The sequence below is a fragment of the Alternaria alternata genome (genome assembly GCF_001642055.1).
Source record: "Alternaria alternata strain SRC1lrK2f unplaced genomic scaffold CC77scaffold_11, whole genome shotgun sequence".
NCBI classification, from domain to species: Eukaryota; Fungi; Ascomycota; class Dothideomycetes; order Pleosporales; family Pleosporaceae; genus Alternaria; species Alternaria alternata.
In genome coordinates, this window is record NW_017306200.1 from 474,888 (window position 1) to 495,967 (window position 21,080).

The 21,080-nt window shown below is 52.2% G+C and overlaps 8 protein-coding genes across 8 annotated transcripts; 5 read left to right on the forward strand and 3 right to left on the reverse strand.

The window, feature by feature from the left end:
• The first annotated feature begins 26 nt into the window (after positions 1-26).
• Positions 27-1,304, forward strand: CC77DRAFT_963633 (hypothetical protein). Its single transcript, XM_018535671.1, has 2 exons — positions 27-278; positions 328-1,304. Exons 1-2 carry the CDS (start codon positions 222-224, stop codon positions 1,096-1,098), a joined length of 828 nt encoding a protein of 275 aa, XP_018385632.1. The 5' UTR covers positions 27-221; the 3' UTR covers positions 1,099-1,304.
• Positions 1,305-1,510: 206 nt separating this feature from the next.
• Positions 1,511-3,067, reverse strand: CC77DRAFT_1009101 (hypothetical protein; the record flags this gene model as incomplete). The annotated part of the gene is made up of 6 exons (XM_018523574.1): positions 1,511-1,949; positions 2,005-2,277; positions 2,334-2,433; positions 2,485-2,713; positions 2,796-2,818; positions 2,872-3,067. The coding sequence occupies 6 exons, from the start codon at positions 3,065-3,067 to the stop codon at positions 1,511-1,513; spliced, it is 1,260 nt and encodes a 419-aa protein (XP_018385633.1).
• A 2,294-nt stretch (positions 3,068-5,361) lies between these two features.
• Positions 5,362-7,458, forward strand: CC77DRAFT_108295 (Di-copper centre-containing protein). The gene is made up of 5 exons (XM_018529374.1): positions 5,362-5,886; positions 5,934-6,046; positions 6,111-6,702; positions 6,754-6,809; positions 6,862-7,458. Exons 1-5 carry the CDS (start codon positions 5,633-5,635, stop codon positions 7,098-7,100), a joined length of 1,254 nt encoding a protein of 417 aa, XP_018385634.1. The 5' UTR covers positions 5,362-5,632; the 3' UTR covers positions 7,101-7,458.
• On the forward strand, positions 7,396-8,905 carry CC77DRAFT_1020745 (adaptin ear-binding coat-associated protein 1 NECAP-1). The gene has a single exon (XM_018525127.1). It carries the CDS (start codon positions 7,816-7,818, stop codon positions 8,683-8,685), a length of 870 nt encoding a protein of 289 aa, XP_018385635.1. The 5' UTR covers positions 7,396-7,815; the 3' UTR covers positions 8,686-8,905.
• A 22-nt stretch (positions 8,906-8,927) lies between these two features.
• Positions 8,928-9,741, reverse strand: CC77DRAFT_1031466 (hypothetical protein; the record flags this gene model as incomplete). Its single annotated transcript, XM_018526668.1, has 2 exons — positions 8,928-9,372; positions 9,425-9,741. 2 exons carry the CDS (start codon positions 9,739-9,741, stop codon positions 8,928-8,930), a joined length of 762 nt encoding a protein of 253 aa, XP_018385636.1.
• A 421-nt stretch (positions 9,742-10,162) lies between these two features.
• CC77DRAFT_114194 (hexokinase-2) lies at positions 10,163-12,214 on the forward strand. Its single transcript, XM_018530106.1, has 2 exons — positions 10,163-11,012; positions 11,065-12,214. Exons 1-2 carry the CDS (start codon positions 10,492-10,494, stop codon positions 12,143-12,145), a joined length of 1,602 nt encoding a protein of 533 aa, XP_018385637.1. The 5' UTR covers positions 10,163-10,491; the 3' UTR covers positions 12,146-12,214.
• On the reverse strand, positions 12,215-15,936 carry CC77DRAFT_105568 (polyphosphoinositide phosphatase). The gene has a single exon (XM_018527840.1). The coding sequence runs from the start codon at positions 15,590-15,592 to the stop codon at positions 12,284-12,286; it is 3,309 nt and encodes a 1,102-aa protein (XP_018385638.1). The 5' UTR covers positions 15,593-15,936; the 3' UTR covers positions 12,215-12,283.
• Positions 15,937-17,622: 1,686 nt separating this feature from the next.
• Positions 17,623-21,001, forward strand: CC77DRAFT_1061681 (alpha/beta-hydrolase; the record flags this gene model as incomplete). The annotated part of the gene is made up of 2 exons (XM_018528455.1): positions 17,623-20,005; positions 20,058-21,001. The coding sequence occupies 2 exons, from the start codon at positions 17,623-17,625 to the stop codon at positions 20,999-21,001; spliced, it is 3,327 nt and encodes a 1,108-aa protein (XP_018385639.1).
• Between the last annotated feature and the right edge of the window lie 79 nt (positions 21,002-21,080).

The window sequence follows — 21,080 nt, forward strand, 5'->3', positions numbered from 1 at the left end:
GCGACGTGCCAAGGCGCGTGGGGTTGCGGCATGACGATGACTGGCCCTTTAGCCAGCGTCCCTTACTTGCACGTCTGCCGGCATTCCGATTCAGGGCTTCCCTAGTGCCCCTCCATCTAATCTTTGAGAAGTTGTTGATATCGCCGAGCGCCCTTTACTTCTACTTCCACAGTCAAGACGTAGAACCAGCAACACAGTCGCTCGTTTCCGTCACATACACCATGGGTTCCACACAGATTGATTTGGCAGAACTGCCTGCCATGAAGAGCAACCCAAAGGTACAACTTCTCAATCGTCTTGGCTACCTCTTATACTGACAACGCCTAGTTCATCTTCTTCACCGACTTTGACGGCACAATCACCCTCCAAGACTCCAATGACTTCATGACCGACAACATTGGCTACGGCCGCGACAAGCGCCGCGCCGGAAACATCGCCTGCCTCAACAACGAAATCACTTTCCGCGACTCCTTCCAAGATATGATGGACAGTGTCACAAAGCCCTACGACCAATGCATCCAATACCTCGTCGACAACATCAAGTTGGACCCCGGATTCAAGGCCTTCTTCGAGTGGTCGCTGGAGAACAACATCCCAGTTGTGGTACTGAGTTCGGGAATGGAGCCCGTAATCAAGGCCTTGTTGGAGAAGTTGGTCGGCCCAGATGCAAGCAAGATGCAGGTCTTGGGCAACCACGTCGGCCCCAGGGAAGGAAAGAACATCAACGAAGAGGGTGGATGGACAATCCTCTTCAAGCACCCCGAGTCTGGTTTTGGTCACGACAAGTCCATCGAGCTGCGAAAGTACTCCAGTCTGCCCGGGGACCTCCGACCAACAATGTTCTACGCCGGCGACGGTGTATCAGATCTCTCTGCAGCACGCGAAACAGACTTGCTCTTCGCCAAGAAGGGTCACGACCTGATCAGCTACTGCGCGCGCGAGGACGTGCCATTCACAGTCTTCGAGGACTGGTCCAATATCCTGACCAAGTGCAAGAGCATTGTAGAGGGCAAGACCACTGTCCAGGCTGCTGCCAAGGAAGGCTACGAGGCGTACAAGAGTGGCGCTGCTGGAATTGAAGTTCAGACCAAGAAATAAATGGGATTGCCGAAATTTGGTCTCGGGAAGACCATTCCTGGTTCCTGGTCCTGGGAGTTGGGACCGCCTATGTTGCGGCGCAGTAGATACCAAATCCTTTTGATGATGTGCGCACGGCAGTGGCTGCGGCGTAGACAGACTATGTGGGGGAGAGAATTATCCCAAGGCATCACCATAGACTGAAACGTTCGACGGCATAGAAAGGCTATAGATACGATTTATACGATAGACTAGAATTTGATGAAATTTTTATACTCAAGAGAATGCGCCACATATGAGACGACCGTTACTATGTACTCCTACAAACATCGCGCAATGAAGAAGGGCTGTTGCCAAGGGTATCTCTCGCAATGCAATACAGCAACAACTGGACCGATCGAATATGTACAACTTGCCAGCATCGTAATTCAGGCTACCTCGAGATGTTTACCTCGGTTGTCCTTACGATCGTCATACCCCTGGGGAGCACACTCCTCCTGTTACCCCTGCCAACCTCATGATCCAAGATACTTTCATCGCTCTCCCCAGCTTGACTCCTCGGTCTGCTCATTCCCCTTCCCCGTCCCGCCTCGGCATGATATGTATCCTTACCCAGCACAGCGTCCTCAGTATACGGGTCCCGGCCGGTCGACGAGGAATTTTCACTCATGTTTTTCATAGCGAATGAGTTACCGGGGCGCATGTCATCTTGCTTCATGTATCCATTGGAACGGAAAGGCGTGCTGTTGAGGCCGTTGGACCCAGTGGTGCGGCCTTTTGTAGCGAGGGAACGCATTTGGCCGAAGAAGTTCGCGAAAAGGGGTTTCATGGTAGGTAGACAGGCGGCGATGATGCCCACGTGCATTTCGACTCTATTTGAAGTATTAGTCGAAGCTTACAGTTGAATTGGAAAGTATGAGCACGTACTGCTGCCAGATATAATACCATGCTCCGTCACCGGACCAATCCGTAATTTTGAAGAAGTTGTACTGCATCGGTGTTTTGTAGATGGCTATTGCAGAGGCGAAAAGTCCCAGACTCAGGATGACTGCCAACCCAATGCGCGTTTGGATTGTAACCTGCAACCGCCACACCATTGGTATGGGAATCAGAGCGAAAAGCAGATCGGTGGCGATGTTGATGGACGAGTTGAAGACACCAACGTTCTTAAAGATATTAGCGTCGTAGCATTTTGCAGTTCTGCAATCGTGTTAGTATATATCGTGGACGATATAGGGCGTAGATGGAATGCGTACCCGGTCGGTGGGCGTAGGGTGTAGTCCCACCCTGCTTGCACCGGAATACATTGGAAAATGATAGCAAAGGTCGAACCAATGGTAAAAACACCAATAAAGACTATTTGTTTGTCAGTTGCTTGACCTTCGAAGTTCAGGCATGTTAACTTACCCAGCATGCCGATAAGGAATGGCCGCCATTTGGTTCGGTCCGCAAGTCGCAACAAGAAGAATCCGATGGAGAGCTTGATGAAGCTGTAGGCAGCGATGATGAATATCGAGTAGAAGTACATGACTTTGAAAAATGGGAATATGTTCTCCAGTGGGAAGGCTTCGGCGTGTTTTCCGAGACCCAGACCGATGACCTTTAAGAATAGTCCCAAGGTGGTGGAACTAAGAGCCTGCAAGGTTATAATCAGCAACCGACCCTTCCTCAGTGACTTCGCACCAGAACGCATGCGTAGTAAGAGTATGGAAACCTACCAAAGCAATCGCCATCATAGCGTCTGTTACAGTCAGTCATGTCTGCCACAACTTCGGATCGGTGGATCATACGTACCATCCCAACCAAAGGTCTTCAGCATGAAGATCCGGACGTAGAATCGCATCAGTATAGCGGCTGTCGACAACGCGAACAAGGAACCTTCCACTGCCAGCAGGCGTCCAGCCTGGTTCTCAGCCATGTATTCTGGTGACCGAGCTGGCATCATCGGCGGCCCCCCTTCCTGTCTCGAAACAATGGCATGGTACTCCATGTCAACGGTTGCGCAATCGACGAGAAAGCGATGAGTAGATCTTGTTGCTTGGACGTAGGTGTCCAGGCTATTAGAGCATTGTTCAGGAACACTTTCTGCAGGCTGTTTCCAAAGTAGCACTTAGGCACATGCAGATTGTAAAGATCCTGAACTGCGAGCAAGCGAACACATGTCTCGAGTAATACTGGCTTTGACCAATAATTGCACTTCCGTATATGCATGGTACGCAACTTTAATGTAGACACGACGGCTCGGCAGGGTCGTGCAGCTTAGGAATAACCGGAGTGGCGGTTTCAGTGCCGAGCCGTTCTCGAGGTCATCAGTGGCTCTGCAGTCGCAAAGTCTAATCCTTCATCTTCTGACGTGCCGCTCAACTGCTACGTCTTGAGCATCAAGACAGATACTTTCATTGCTTTCTTCATGCGCAAGAGGGAATGCATGCAAGACACGACTGCGCAGCAACAGAACGTATCGACGATACAACCTCCTCCATCGACACTGCGGATTCCGAACGGTCCGGACCGTCCACTCAGTGATCCAGGGCTAAAACCACGATCATAAACAAGGAACATACAGACTGCAGACGATCAATTCCGCTCTTGGGAGACGGAGTTCCAACAACAACTTCCCGTAGAAGTTACTCTGCGCGATTCGCAGTCTGAGTAGGAGTAGGTGCTTACACATGGAAGCAACGCTTTCTGGACGCAAAGTGCTGTTTTACTGAAGGATTATTGGATTACCGTAGCGACTTTCCCTTTACGTAGAGCTGTCATGCGTTCCCGTCAATGGCTCATAGTCGAGACGAGTGTAGTCTTGTGCACGGAGATGGAGACAAGCTGCGCGTTGTCTAAACGAACATACCCTGGTCATGGGCCAGTCTCAGACCTCTTCCTTCCATAGTGGGGATTCTGGTTCTGTGCCAATCACCATCACGACTGTCCTCCATCTGTTAGTCACGAGAACAGTACTGCTCAGCTGCGTCGCACAGCGCTGCGCAAATGTTCTCGTGAGATATGCGTGTTGCTCCCGTGTCGCGTATCAAAGTAAAAGCCATCGGAAAGCTACCAGTACAGTGACAGTCGGAGGATTAGGTAGGTAATTTGTTAGGCGAAATGCGGACCTGCCGCAGACGAAGTAGGTGGTCGCATGTTAGATGAGTAAACGGGACGGTGGTCGAGTATTGGCAGGCGCTAGTTGTTCGCGCTAATCGTTCAGGCGCGACCAAGCCGCTCCCGCGGGGACTTCAATTATCCGGTCTTTGGCAGTTGTCCCGAGATAGCGTGACCAGGCGGGCCGCCTACCTTATTCCCCCCTCCCGTTCGTAGTCCAGGACTCCAGAGCTTCTCTCCGTGGACAGGGTCTCCGATCAAAACTTTTATTAGCCTCCTTAATGCATATTGCCTAAGCATGAATGCCTGTCAAAGCACCTGGTACCAGGTACCAATTGGTCGATCCATCATGTTCATCGGACTACAAGCAGAATATAGCAGGTACCGATGTATTTCCAGAAGCCTGACGCCCTTCCCCTCAATCCCGCACCCGGACATCATGCGACGCGGCCGGGTAAACTAAAGTGGCGCCTGGTCAAGCCGAAGCTTTCACCAGGATTATGCTTCGATTTGTCCATTCACTCCCCTGACCGAACAGCCTGGTCAGATCGATATGTAAATCTGCTTCAGGATAGAACCCGAGCACATCGATCACGACCAGCTAGCACTTGTGCTGGGACGTGTTCAGGCGCCGGTATGTCTTCCTCGGTGAAGCCATTTCAAAAAAAAGTGTAGTAGCCCACACGGCTTAGCATCCACTTCTTGCAGCCACTTATACCAGTCCCTGACAATCCCATTCTACCCACTACCCTGCCCACTTTTGGTGAATTCGCAGCCGAGAGCTCCGATAGCCAGGCATCCAATGGTGTCCGCCCGCTAACGCGTCTTACACTCGTTTACAGGCGTTAAATCCGCCCCAAATCCTTCCTTCCACTCACCTATAGGGGCGAGACTCATGCGAACCCAAGTGTAGCGGAGTTTTGAAAACGCCTTGTCAAATCCCACAAGGCGACCTCGGCATTCGCCAGCCGCCAGCCGCCTATTCGGTGGTAGAGCATGCACCAAGGAGCTTTTCGAACCCCTTCGAACGCCTCAAGGTTATTGGCGAATAAAACATCAGTATGCCATAAGCTAAAGGGCCACACCGACTGACTCAATGCCTATCATTACCTGCCCGGAAACAACAAACCGAGCTAATGGGTCTGAAAACAGTACGATGTTGTACAGCACAGGTATTCTATGCCGATATTAGACTAGATGGAGGCGAGTGTTGGATTGCTTCCTGCGAGTATTTGAAGGCACATGCAGCCTCAAAACTTTGGACAGGGCATCGCCACGTTTTGCTCACGCCTCTTTCATCTCCTAATATTAATACAGTAATCGCTAGCTTGTGTTGGCCTTTCATCCGGAACCTTATTCAACGTCCTCGACCGTTTCAGTCTCTTGCTCGTCTTCATCCTTCACAAGCCTCTCTAGACCTTCGATCACCCATCTTTAACCGGTTCGAAACGCCATCATGCGTACTGCTGCATTCCTTTGGCTCGCTCCTGCAGCACTAGCCAGCGCCATCCCTTCCTTCGAAGAGGCTTCTCCCGCCATCTCATTCGACAAGAGGCAGAATGTGTCTCCCAACGTCCTCGGGGGCAAGATCCTGCAGGCTGATTTGTACGCTGGTGTTGCTGCCATCAACCAGCAGATCTATCAGGCTACCCAGAAGCCTGACCAGTTCAAGAAGTGCAATCCCCTGAACCTAATTGTTCGCAAGGAATGGTAAGGCGCCAGCAACCGAGATGTGGATTGTACGCTAATAGACTTAGGGCAACCTTTACTACACCGGAGAAGAACGACTATGTCAAAGCCGTCCAGTGCATCTCCAAGCTGCCTCCTAAGACGCCCAAGTCTGAGTGCCCGGGCTGCAAGAACAGATACGGTAAGTTATGACTTTACGAAATGCATGTGAGACATACTCTGACTTCGCATCTCCACATCTGTAGACGACTTTGTGGCAACACATATCAAGCAAACATTTGCCATCCACAACACTGGCAACTTCCTCCCATGGCATCGTTACTTCACCTACGCTTACGAGCAAACCCTCCGTAACGAGTGCGGTTACAAGGGCTATCAGCCATACTACAACTGGCCCCGATGGGCTGACAACCCGATGAAGAGCCCTACTTTGGATGGCTCTGCCACCTCTATGGGCGGTAACGGTGACGCTGGATGCAGCAACCAGACCTTCTACGGTATCCCCACCAATGATGCTCCTCTGATCAAGATCCCCAAGGGAACTGGTGGAGGTTGTGTAACGTCTGGCCCATTCAAGGATTGGTCTGTCAACCTTGGTCCTGTCTTCACCGACTCTCTCTGCACGCCTCCCAACCCGATCGTCGACTTTACAGACCCCAACATGGGACTTGGGTACAACCCTCGCTGTCTGAAGCGTGACATCTCTGCCTGGACTTCCAGGCAGTGGACCAACGATGAGATGGTTGTGAAGCTGCTCAACAGCCCTGACATGAAGACCTTCTGGTACGACATGCAAGGTGGTGACCCAGCTTTCACCGAATTCATGGGTGTGCATACGTAAGTTGTATTCAAGGAAGACGTATTCAAGACATGCTAATATTCTACTAGGGCTGGTCACTTCACTGTTGGTGCTGACCCTGGTTCTGACTTCTTCACTTCGCCTGGTATGTTCTCTTACGTCAGCTTCACAAAGACGTTCGGCTAACAACGAAACAGGTGACCCATACTTCTACTTCCACCACGCCCAAATCGACCGCGTGTGGTGGTCGTGGCAGAACTTGAACCCTGCCAACAGGACCAATGCCATCTACGGAACGATTGCCCTGGGTGACCCTACCGCCCCTGCCACCAAGCTCACCGACACCATGACTCTCGGACATGCCTACCCTGGCAACATCACTGTTGGTGATGCGATGAGCACTATGGGAGGACCTTTCTGCTACACGTACATCTAGAGACGGACCCTCGACTTTACTTCGACCTTCTTGTATATACTTGACCTGTACATATTCATCCGGATTGGTGGACTGTAGTCGATTTGCTGTTGAGCTCAAAAATAGACCAAGCACGCGTACCCTGTGCGATGGAAGTAGACTAGCAACCCAGAACATCCATGGCCATTTTTCTGAGTGAGCGCGTGATGACTGCAAGCCTTGCCTGGATCGCCTGAGCATGATGAATCAGAAAAACCCAAGCATAGCGAATGTCGATATCAGAGTAGAAAGTGGAAACTAGCACGATCTAACGCATGTTCCGCAGCGCTAAGCGGTCACCATACCTGGGCTGCATATGTCCCGCAACGAATATGAATGGGCGGGGTCTCTCCATCCAAAAGCGCGGAGACCCTGCAGTGCCAACGCATCACCGCTGAAGAAGAATCGAGGGCAGTCATGTCCTCCAATCCCTCCGACCACGCCGGTTTCAAACGCTGTTTGAGATCACAGCCACCCTGAATCGGAGCGCCCCTCGAACATTATTGGCATCTTAGAGTCAGCATTGGAGGATTCGCGATTCGAGTGAACCCTTACCCCGCTAAGATTCTAGCTCCCCCGACTTTCTGGATCCAGGGGACGACGAATGTTGCAACAACCATCGCAAGACATCCCCAACATAGCAGAGAGCATTGCCAAACAGTAGAAAACTTGTGCAGAGCACAATAATCCCTCCATCATGAACGTCGACCCTCTGACTGGCAAACCGCTCCCTTCGACCGCCATCCAACGCATCCTCTACCTCGCGCCCAAAGTCCACATTTACCAGATCCCACCTGCGACGTCTACAAAAGGCTACCAGGCCTCGACCTGGACAGCCGACAACAACAAGCTCCAAATCTTCACGGCTCGACTACGCGTCGTCGAGACGTCAATACCGTCGAATGAGGAGCAACAAAGCAACGACGATGCAGAGGAGAAGGTCACAACAACACTCCTATTGGAAGACCCAAAAACGGGGGACCTGTTCGCCGCAGCGCCATACACAAGTGAGAGGACGGTAGAGCAAGCATTGGACAGTAGCCGCTTCTTCGCCATCACCGTCGTGGGCGAGGGCAGGAAGGCGATCCTGGGTATGGGCTTCGAGGAACGCAGCGAAGCCTTTGATTTTAGCATTGCGCTGCAAGACGCCCGTCGCGTACTTGGCTTTGAACAAAACCCCGTTGCGACATCATCATCCCGCTCCTCCAAATCCGCACAAACGCCCGTCGCCGAAGAACCAAAACGCGATTTCAGTCTCAAGGCCGGCGAAACGATATCGATAAATCTGGGAGGCTTGAAGGGACGCAGGTCAAGATCACATGAGGGAGGCGAGAAGAGTGAGGAAGGTGATCGCAAGAGCGAACAAGATGCGCTGTTCAGTATAAAGCCGCCACCGGGAAGTGGGGGTGGGGGTCCCGGATTCCTGCCACCGCCACCAAGTGCGAAGAGTGTCAAGGAGGAAAGGAGGAGAAGTCGGCAGAACTTTGATGCTGCCAGCTTTCAATCGCCCAAACAGACGGCGGAGGATTTGGGCTTCGACGATGGCGAGTTTGGCGAGTTCCAATGAGAGGGGGCTACAAATAAGTGGGAGGTATTTTGTGCATGTTTAGCATTGGAGTTATTGTTTGCACTGGTTTAGGTCCTCCGCGCATGGGAGGCGTTTTGAAATCAAGACATAGCAAGTTTCAAGGAGACGCGAGTTTTGCTGAGTGTATAGGTGCGTGTCGTCGAGTGAAAGCGAGGTGTGTTGGGTATATCAATCTACAAATGCCGATCCTATGTGCCCGGAAAGAATATTTCAATCGCCGCTCATGAATATGTCCAACCCTGCGCCTCATCGTACAGTCTTTCAATGTCGCGAATCAGATCCTCTGGCTTTTCTCCACCCTCGCAGTCCTTGAACTTGCCTCCATCGGTAACACAGCGCACTTTGTCGTCCAATCTCACGGTACAGCTGGTGGTCACGCCTACATCGCTACTATGCTGCACGCTATCTCGCAAGAGACCCATGCCATATGCGCCGTTCTCCTTGCTCATGCAATCGTTCAGCACGCCAAAGTCCAGGCCATGCTCCAGTGCGCAGTCTTCGATGAGGGAGCGGGCGGGTATCTCGGAATAATCGTTTGTAAGGCAGTTGGTGAAGCCAAGGTAGAGTTTAGGATCGGGGTACTCGGATGCGGCGCACAGCATGACAATGTCGCCTAGACATTCTGTTTGGCCGTGTTTGCATTCAACGCCGTCGTCTGCTGTCAGGCTGCATGTGTGTCAGCTACGTCGGCTGCTTGCGCGGGGACGATGCAACGTACCTTCCTATCATGCTCAAGCGGAAGTCTACCTTGTCCGACACGTTGGCCATGGCGGGCAAGACGAGCTTCTTCAGGCAGTCGCGCGCATCCGGACACTTTGACATGATGTGTACATCGACCGGTACCTTGGTGTCGGCCTCGTCGTGCATGTCTGTACATGTGAAGGTGCGTGCCAGCCAGAACAGACTGAAGAGCAACACAAACGCCGCCATCTGGAGTCGCGTCCTCCTTGTCTTGCGGGATGGCATTGTCTCGTCGGGTGGCGGCGCCTTAATGTGCTCGTGCGTGTCCGGGAGGAGGGGCGCCTTCTCTTCCATTGCGTGGGACGGTGTCGGGGCCGACGCGAGGTTTTTATCTATGGCTTCGTATAGGCGTAATGGGCGGGTGGTCTGGACGCTGCGGTGCTGAGCTAGAAGTGTTGGGCTGGTCTGCTAGATGCGATGGGCTTGTGTGATGTGATGGACATGGTCAAATGGGGAAAGATGGTCTGATAGGCGTTCGGGCTTATTGCTGATAGCGTGGCTGACTAGGGCTTTGAGCGGCAGATCTAGGTACCAGCAAAAGCAAAACAATCTAAACTCTGTATTTAGTGAGCGTTGCACACGTCGAGAAGCCACATTCCCGTATGACGTGATGCCCTATTCACACTCCTCGCAACGCGTGCACTTCCCAAACACGTGAAAAGAGCCGAGGAGGACAGCACGGCGGAACAATTGGCCGTCGTGCCCGTCGTGCTGTAGCCGTGTGGCGTTCTACACGCATGTAACACCGAGCTTCGGAGGGGCTACACGAATCCTACCTCACGAACCATTCATCTGCTGCGCGCGTAAAGCCTGCCAATCCCACGCCTCTCTTTTCCTTTTCGCTTCTTTGCTCATGATGAGATGACTTTTTGCCTTGTTGACATTCTTCTTATCCTGCTCAGACATTGAATTGTTCTGCAATCCGCGAGGCTGATCCCCCCCTTTCCATCTGGCCGCCTTCCACTTCCAGATTCGATAACACATGCGGCAGCCCTGCATCACTTCCCCTAGATCCGTTCCTGAAGCCCGGCACCAACCCGAAACATGGCGTCGGATGATCAACAAGACGCTGCATCGGCTGCGATTCAAGCATTGACCGGCTTTATCAATACGAGCACTTTGCTTCCTCTAGCCCAGCAATTTTCGGCAACTTACAGTCATCTGGCCAAGTCTTCCACCGAGCACTTTCTAGTCACTCCCGTCACGGCACTACCCACGGGGAAAGAGAAGGGTAAATTCTTGAGCATCGATGTTGGTGGCACGAATCTAAGAGTCGGATTTGTTGAGCTAATCGGAGAGCCAGATGGCGCCGCAGAGGATGAGCGGACACGGAGTAGCACGGTTGGCGAAAACGTGTTTGCTCGCATCAAGAGGAGCCACGACAGAGACTGGCCCATTGGAGATCACCTGAAGATGGACCAAGCTGAAGACTTGTTTGCCTGGATTGGTGACTGTATCGCCGAGGTTGTCAAGAGTGCTCTTGAAGAGCAAGAGACCATGAAAGATATTACATCTCCTCTGGGCGATGAGATTCTGCTTGGCATCACCTTCAGCTTCCCGATGGCGTAAGTCTAAATCCACCCGTAGATTGTAACACCTTACTAAAGCATAGTGCAGACAAGATCGTCTTTCAGAAGCGACTCTGCTACCAATGGGCAAAGGATTCGCCATAACTTCGGATCTGAACCTGGGCAAGATGCTTCTCGCTGGATATGCGCGATACTGCCACACCAATGATGCAGTAAGCCAGCTCAACCATTCCAAGTCACAATTACCAAGGATACGGGTAGCGGCCATCACAAACGACACAGTAGCAACATTCGCATCCCTTGCCTATGCAGCCAAAGCAGCACCCAACAGCCGCGTTGCCATGGGCCTCATCGTCGGTACTGGTACCAACGCAACCGTACCAATGAAGCCAGAGAGTCTTCATCCTGATAAGAGAAGTGCACTCTCAAACCCTGATGCCGTCGAAACCGTCGTCATCAACACAGAGTGGACGATTCGTGGCACGGACAAGCCCTTGGTCGACTTGAACATCAAGACGTCCTGGGACATGACACTCGACGCCAACAGCGATGCACCGGGCTTCCAACCATTCGAGTACATGACCTCTGGGCGGTATCTTGGCGAGATTGTACGATTAGTGTTTGTCGATGTTGTGTCAAAAGAAGAAAGTGTGCACGTACCATCATCACTGATGCTTAAGAACGCCCTACCAACCCGCTTCCTGTCGGAAGTCGTCGCGCGAAAGGGGGGTCGCATCGTACAGGAAGAGCTCGAGAGCAGGTACCCAGATCCTGAAGATTCGGACGATTTCTTCTGGACTGTCGACAAGGTGGAGTTGATACGGGACATTGCCGAAGCTGTCCAGCAGCGCTCTTCAGCTCTCATCGCGGCTGCTTGCGTTGGACTGTTGAACTGTGTGGGTGACGTCGCACTAGACAAGCAACAGGCCTCAAGTAACGGTGCTCATGCAAAGGGGAAACGCGAGATAGAAGAGCTGGTAATAGCATACGCCGGAGGAACGATATCACAATACCCCAAGTGGCTACAGACATGTCAGCAATGGATAGATATCCTGGTCGAGGAGGGTTCTTCGTCGAACAAAAACAAGCAAATCACGCTCAAGGAGGCCAAAGATGGAGGTATTGTCGGCGCCGGAGTACTCGCAGGCATGACAGATGAGATAGTATAAGATTAGGCGAAGAGTTCCCTCAAGGCACTATCAAAGACCACGAGTCGTACAGCCAGTGACAGTGCCACATCGACATTAAACACATTTCAAGTAGCCAGAAACAAAGCACATGATACCCTAAATCCCATCTCCTCCTATCTACCTTACTGGTAGCTGTGCCTGCCACTCAGGATCAACCTTACTCTGCTTGAAGAAACTCTTGCCCCTCAACCACTGCCTATACGCCTTATACCTCTTCTTCGCCGTATCCTCTTCCTCTACATCCAGCGGGTTCTCCTTGACGCGCAAGAATTCTTCAAACTCCTCAATGTCCTCTTCTGGGGTCTGAAACTTGCTTCCGGTAGACTGTGGCTGTGGGGGCGGCTGCTGGACATCAGAGTAGACGTGTGGGTGTAGATTGTACGTTTGCGGGTACGAGTAGGAGGGCGCGTGGGAGAAGGGCGTGCTTACTGACTGTGAGGTCATGGGGCGGGCGAAGGAGTGGTGAGACGAGAGATCCGTGTCTAGGCGAGGTAGATCAGAGAGCGTGATCTGAACGCCATCTTCGTCAAAGTCTTTTGGTGCTGGGATGCTGCCTTCGGTCATGGAAAGGTAATCGTAGAATTCCATGGCGCTGGGGTCGTCAGCGCTGGGCATTTCGCTGCTGACTACGAGGGGCAGATTGAGTGGATGCTCAATATAGCGGGCATATTCTTCTTCTTCGCCGTGGGATACAGATGGATTCATGCTGTTTTCGTAGAATTGCGTTAATGTCCACTGATGGACTAGGGCTTTATCAGCTGGTTTAAAGCCGGGCTTGACTGTAGATGAGAGGCCAGTCGAAGTTGACGTTGAATTAGTCAGAGACTGATATGCTGATGGTGGTGGAGCTGGTGGATGTGTCTCAAAGTGCGAATCTCGGAGAATCGAATGTCGGACAGATGAATCAACGCTAAGATGCAAATCTCTACCGCGAATACCTGGGATACGATTTGGTTTTGCCTCTGTCTCGCTGGACGGATCAAGTATAGTGACGCCTTTTCGAGGGCCTTTCTTTCCGTCTCTTCCTTGTGCGTCGTGGTCTTGTTGCTTGGTGCGAGGGACGAACGGGGACATGTTTTCCTTGCGAGTTGGAAATGTTCCATCGCGGCTATCGCGACCTGGTCGTGGCTTAGCTAGACGGAAGGCAAAGATTTTGAGATACGAAGAGATAGCTAGTGGTCTGTAGTATTCGAGCCAGTAGTCATCACGGAAGCTGATGAAGTCAAACGCAGTTTCCTCGGTTGGCTGGGCTGGCATGACTGAGGGTGGTAATCTGCGCTGTTGAAGATGCGAGAGTGTGTACCATTGAACATAATCGCGTCGTGTGCGCTCAAGGAATGCTTTCGGATCTTGATGATGGAGGTAATAGTCTGTCGACAAGTCCCATAACATTGGTTGGCCTTGACGGTAGGTATAGTTACCCAAGAACAAGTTGTAGGCCTCTTGACGCTGGGAGTCGAGGAATGAGTTGTGGTAGTAGCGCTTGAAGCTCTCAACCATATCGCGTGAACTACTCTGCCATTGATTGATTTTCCGATACGTAGCCATCGTGTTGACCAGATGTGAGCCACCATACTGGATCGCAATGGTGTCACCGTGCCCGTGAAACATCTGCGTGAAGAGCTCAACGCAGTCGGAGTCGTACTCTACTGTGTTGCCAGATATGACACCCAGCGCTTGCAGCTGTCGACCTAGTGCTCGCTTCCCAATGACGAATTGAGCAGCATTGGTTCTATCCAGGCAGTCGATACAATTGGTTCGCGCTACTCCGTTTTGAACTTGAGGCGTATCGAACTCGTTATCGCCGTTGCGAAAAAATCCAGTCTTACGCAACACCTTCTCAGCCAGATTTTCCAAAGTGCCAATGACGTCTTGACCTCTCGTCTTGGCCGCCCTTGACATGTCGAACGCTTCGTATATTATCTTTTTGTCATTCGGCAAGGATTGATTGAGGTAGTCGATGGCGTGTTTGTATTCATAGAGCAACTTCGATTCTCTCGGGGTTCTCTCGCGCGCCTTGATGAGGTTGAGAACGTATACTGGAGCACCATATCGATCGAACAAGTTGTCAAAGTGTAGTCCTGCCGCACTGTAGAAGGGGTCTACAAGGCTTAGGTCGATGTCGGGCTTTGGCGTTACGCCAGTATTGTCTTGGGTCCAATATAACGGTATGCTACCACGATGCTGCACGTAGGATGTGTAGGATGGATTTGCATACAATCGTGGTCCAGGGGCATGAAAAGACGTGGTAGTCTGCTCAGACACAATCTGTTCTGTCTCAACATCATTGGCGACATATCCGAGGTCGTTCGTTCCGCGCTTGAGAAAGCGAGCACCAGCGAAATATCTGGATCGCCGAGCAATAATGGTAAGGTACACTCGTCGCCCGAATATATCCAGAGAAGACTGGTCCACGTATCCGTGTATCACAGGGTGGCACCAGTCGTACACATTCTTCAATGCATCCCGCGCAGGGTTCAGAAGATGATGGTTCCAGACAAACATGTCTTGGAAATCGCGCTCGGGGTTGGAGATACCTTCACTAAGCGCAGTCCGTTGATGGATGATGTTCTGTTGCAAGCTTCTCGTCACGTTGTAGGAATAGCTAAAGTAAAAGGATCGGTTCAGGTCCATGTTGTTGAGAATAGACAAGAATCTCGCCTCTTCCGGATTGCGGTCTTTCTGGTACCTTGACGTTGATCCAGTCGTCAGTGGAACCATGTCTGTGCCATCGACTTGGTAAATGTAATGGCCGCCCAACATGGCCACCTGTGATCTTTTCGATATCAGAAGCATGTAATATGCCTCAGTGAATCGGATGAAGCCCAACAGACCCCAAGTGCTGCACTTCAACCTCATACCTCCCGTGGCTTTGTTACCATCAGCTATAGTATCCAAAAGCTGGTGCATCTCTCGCCGGTTGTACACAATGTCATCTTCGAAGATGTTCAAGTGCCCAGGTGCAGCAGTCCGGTCAATCTTCAGCACGCGAAACTGCCTGTCCGTGATATCGGCACCAATGAGGTAGAAGCGAGTACTGGTTTCGTAGAGTGAGAATTTGTGCATTCTCTTAATTCCGCTCTCGCCGACATTTTGGTACGTGGAGCCCTTGAGTTTGTGAACAGTAGACGGAGTAGATGGTCTGTGAAACGATACGTTGACATTTGGATTCTCTTCTTCACCACCAAACTTGGTAGATTCTGACTCTCTGCGCGGCTTTCCATGACCAGGGAGTTTCCCAAGATCCGCTTCGGGCTTGAATATGCTATCGTGTTCAAGTGGAGAGGTTTGCGGGCTTCCGACAGCAGTTGATGCTTTTTCAATATCGTCTAGCTTTTCCTGACTGCTGGCACGGGATGCCGTAGCCCTTGACGCCACAGAACTGGCTCGCTCTGGAGAACTCAACCTTGACTTGGATCTTTCCATGATGGGCGTTAGTGGTTGAGATGGGGTTCATGAACGAATGCGAGAAGATAGAACTTGTCACGCGGTCACAACGTGGTTGTCGGAAGCTCCCAAGGTCGGTATTGGCGCGTGCGGATGACACAAGACAACTACTGGCCCAGACCTAGTGCTTCCTTTTGCACACTGTTTCAAGATGCGAAGGTACAAGGAGAGCTACAAGAAGAAGGACACTTAGTTCTCTAGAAAGGGCCGTGTTGTGAGCCGAATGGGCACAGGCGCCGTAGCTTCCTGGTCCGAGCCCCACTTGGCCATGTCAGTGCTTGGCGTACGTCAGTACAACTAGCAGCTCACTGGTGACTGCGAACCACAACTTCCAGAAACATGAGCGGAGGGACGTTTTTTTATTATAGATATATAAATTGAATGGCTTTAGGCACGAACCAGAATGGGTCTTTCCCTAGCAACCTATGATGTCGGACTTACAGGCAGACTGTGTAGCTCTTGTCGTAGTCCTGAAGCATCAAACAGACCATCGAACGCTTCACGCTGTCTTGTAGCATGGCGGATACTACTTAACGCTCCAGTACACAATATTTAAATTCAAATACCATTAGTCAACTACTTAACTAAAAGCAAGAAAAAAATGTATTGCTCTTGCAGTATATTGGTCATCCCTCTTGAACCCAAGTTTACTAATAGCCTCGCCTTCGAAGTCATGGTGAGCGACAAATCGTACGTCTTCACCATCATAGGAGCTATGCTATCAGTATCCGCTATAGTTGTCAGCATCATATGCGTGGTTGTTCTGCAGAGGAGAAGGTCGGCTGAAGAGAAGAAGGTTGCATTGTAGACGTAGCATTGGGAATTCGACGCGGCACCTAGTGAGCCTGGGCCAGTGAGCACTCGTCCAAAGCCGCTGCGACGGGCTGTATAGAACACGGGACTCGCTTGTTTGCTTAGACGAGCGTCTCAGTGTGGTCTTAGGAGACCGATGATAACCGGATGAGACTCTAGGCTGTATTCGACTATGATGAGTACCAGAAAGTTCATTCGATGATACTTTGTTATTACTGCAAGTGCAGTCTTCGCGTCGCCTCTTCATGTGATGCTACGTGACGCGACGTGACGCGTGCACGAGTCAGTGTGAGCATTGTTTATCGCGGCACAGCAACCCTCAAGTTGTCTCCAACGTATGAGGAGCAAGGATGTTCGGTCTCAATATTCGCTGATGACGAAGGGTAACCTAGTAGATATTCGGCTGCTCCCGGGTCTTAGATAGATTATGTGGTGTGTGCGTTATTCTCCGAAAGTCCCAGCTTACGGGAGGGGCGATAGTCGCGTAGTAAACAGCATAAGCATGGAGGTGGAAGAGAAGAAACAACATGAACATGTATAATTAAGATGCGCCTAAACATGGCCAAAGCAAATGCTGATCGGTTCTTTTGGGGATATGCATGAGCAAACATGAGTCAAGACAAGCCTGTGCATGAGGACCTGCAGCTGAACGGGCGTACATGTTCAAGCAGACAGTCGCGCAACGCAGCCGCAGAAGTAGACGATAGGCGGAAGGTTTGACGCTGGCAAATGAACAGAAGGCGAGGAAACGCGGGATGTCCAGAAGAGGCGTTTCTTGTTGGTATAAAAAAGAGGATATGCGAGGGGTTAAAGTTCACGGGGGGCTCAACTGAGACTAGCTCGTGGCCCCTGCCGCTGCAAACCACGGCATCGCGTATCCCTGAGGAGGTTCAATTCGCCTCGGGCGCCCGCTGCCCGATGTGCAATTAAACACAGGCGTCCCATCTCTTCGGCGAGTTTTTTGTCTTTCTGGTATCTTTCTGGATATCTGGACGCTCTCGACGTCTTTGCAGTTTTCAAGTCTCGTTTTGCTACTGACAGGCACCGGCTGAAGTTGGACGCGCATGGTTACCGGGCCCGGGGACTCTGCATGCCAATCATGCACTGATCATCAACTCTGCAGCATTCCAGACACAGTGACATAGACGGCATACCAATCTGGAATACGGCCTGCTCTCGTGCAGCACGCGGCGGAAATGGATTCCCAGCAACCCGTTCGCTCTTCCCCCACCGACAACGGTGCAGCAGCCACTGGAGCCCCGGCGAAGTCGCGACGGCGCGATTCTCTCCCATCGTCTGTCAAAACAACGGATGCCCGACCAAGCAAGCGCACGCCTAATTATATACGCACCACGGCCGCATCGCCCCAGGTTATCTCGTCCCTGATCGACCAGCTGTCCGCCATATCCATCCCAGCGCATAACCATTTCGAGAACCTCCTCGTCGGCTACGACAACGGCCTGTCTGCATCCGCTGCGCCCAGCGTACGCACCCACTCGGAGAAGAACTCGATCGCAGGACACGATGGAGTTTCGGTGGACCATGGCAACTACCACAACTCAATAAGAGACCAGAACGACGTCTACCCCGACGACGCATGCGAGCCGCCTGTCATCCGAACCTCGAAGCCGCCATCCGGCCTCTCCCCCCTTACCGCGCCCAAGAAACCAAGCAAAGCGCATTCGCTCAGCAGCTACATCGGACGAAGCGGCGGCAGCTCGTGCTCTCTGCAGTCTACCCATTCCAACCGGTCAGGGAGCAGTTTCGGCAACATCAGCGTTGAGGCAGGTGTGCCGCGCCCGTCAGTCGGCAGTGCGAGGTCGTCGGTAGAGAGCAAGAGAAGCGCAAAGGGGCACAAGAGCTTGATGTACATGAGCTCACGCGAGCGACTACGACAAAAGGAGACCGAACGCAAGCGCGTGACTGTACACAACCTCGACGATATCCCCACTGGCTCCCCTTCCAAGAAGATCGCCCACCAACTCTTCCCTTACGAAGACACCATCAGCGAAGAGCCCTCCTCTGCCAAGGACGAACAACGCTCACTCGAGACAGTGGCTGAGTCGTCGAGATTCGCCCAGCGGCATCCCAGCAGGAACAACAGTCCACGCCGACTGCGCCTGAACCTAGTCGATGCCCATCATCTCGAAAGCCCCTCAGACAGCGGACTAATCCCCGAGCGCGGGTCATCCTTGAAGCACACAGGCAGCCCCGCGCGCAAGAGCAAGAAGCGCCGACCGGGGGACAAGAGCCGTCCAAAGTCTCGCAAGACCGACATGGTCCCAGAAGAGGAGGAAAAGATGGACCCCGAAGCACAGAGGAAGAAGAAGATCTTGGAAGAACTGGAACAGGAGGAGAATGAGGTCGCTCAAAGAATCCGAGAACTCAGAGACCAGAAACTGCGAAGAGATAAATTAGCCGGAAAGATGCCTGTTGATGCACACGCAGGGGCGACACCACCCAGCGTGCCTCGCGTTTCATCCATTCCTAGTCCCGAGTCGTCGCCCATCTCGTCTGTTTCAAGCGTGTCAGAGGACGAAAGGAGGGTGCAGAACTCGACAAAGGCGCATAGAGTGCTTGGGATATCGCAGGAAACCGCCCTAGCGGCCGAGAAGCTAACGGAAAGGCCGATGGATAAGCCGGCTGAAAAAGCAGAAGGTGATAAGTCTAACCTCTCGGTACCACTACAACCACGCAATCTGCGCCACTCGCGGCACCGCAGTCTGACACTGAATGACGGTGATGAACTTACCCCACTTCCGATCGATTATACGCTTGCGCTCCAAAGTCTGGACGAGTCTGCGCCGACGCCGACCATACTAGACCCACGGTTGTCAAGATCGCCCGGTGCAGCAAGCATCATCTCAAAGGCAACCAAGTCAAGTAGCGAATCTTCTGTTCCCCAACGAGCAAACTCACTACTGTGCGTCGGCGGGAGATCTGCGCTCGGGCGTCGAGCGGCGACTAGTTCGATCATCATGGGCCAGTCCTCAAAACACAGACACTCCTCCAGTGTAACCGAGGATTCACCCAACAGACTGGCACCACCCTCTCGAGCGGCCAGTGAAGAGCCTATTACTCGACACCGTTCAATGCATGTTATTTCTCCTCCGCCAGAGTCTCACAGTATGCAACTACAACGTAAGCGCACAAGTAGCAGCAAGAGGTGGTCGCACCCCGATCTGCCAGCAAAGGCAGAGAAAGAGCACAATGACAGAGTCGATCGGAATGAGCAAAAGTCCAGAGCGGCCGCAGTACAAAGTCCACCACACCCGATCATCGAGGAGCGACCTGCAAGTCTAGATTCCATCGACCTGGACGTGCACCAATACCTAGAATCATCACGTCTCTCACAGAAGATCCGGCATCCACAAACTGGGAGACTCATTTCATTCTCAGAAGTCGGTGACCCCAACGGCTTCGCTGTCTTTGTCTGTGTAGGCATGGGATTGACTAGATATGTGATGGCATTTTACGATCAGCTCGCTGCGACTTTGAAGCTGCGTTTGATTACGCCAGATCGCCCTGGTATTGGAGGCAGTCAATCCGACCCGACCGGGACGCCTCTCAGCTGGCCTGGTATGAGAAGTGCCCATCATTGCAATAGAGATTCTCGGCTAACATGTATTAGATGATGTACTCGTGATATGCCAATCTTTGAAAATTAACAAGTTTTCCATGCTCGCGCACTCTGCCGGCGCCGTCTACGCATTAGCAACATCTTTACGAATGCCACAGCATATCCGCGGTCGCGTACACCTCCTTGCGCCTTGGATACCGCCATCGCAAATGGCACCCATTGGCATCAGCCAGGACTCACCACCTACCCAGCAACTTCCGCGATCGCAACGATTCCTCCGCGCTTTGCCCCCGTCCTTACTCAAGGTTGCAAACTCCACCTTCCTCAGCGCAACAAGCGCCAGCCTTCAGCGTACCGGACCCAAAACGTCACCCAAGACTAGACGGAAGAGCATGGCCCCGTCGCCAGTGCCGCCACAGCAATCAGCAACCCGCCCATCTCTGAAGGATACTCACCGACATTCGATGATGATGATGGATCAAGTCTTGCCGAATGCAAGCACACTGACCTTGTCGAGCCCAGACGCCAGTAACGAAGAATCACAACGCATGCAGGAAATGCTCAGTATGGCCGAGGTCGAACGCCAACGCGCTTTTGACGAACGGCTTACTTTCGCCATCTGGGACCGCGCAACGGCAAACGCAAACCCTGCAACTGACCTGATCGTCTGTCTTGAGACTAAGCAAACCATTGGATTCCGATACGAAGACATCAATAGACCTGTTGTCATCCACCACGGATCCAAAGACTCGCGTGTACCAGTCGACAACGTCCGATGGCTTGGCAAGCTGATGCGCAAGTGCGAAGTGCGGATTCTAGAGGGCGAGCAACATGGACTCATGGCCAGTGCACAGGTCATGGGCAACGTGCTCACAGAGATGGCTTCTGATTGGGAAGACTGGACGAACCTTGCTCAGGGAACAGGCGAACAGCGCTCTGTTTCGAGGAGGAGAACTACTGAGAAGTTGAGAAGCCAAATGAGCTTCACCGGCTGAGCCCAAACGCAACACGATAAGCGCTGGAGCCTCTTGACCCAGATGACAATTGTTATTGGATAATGTGCGACGGTCTGGA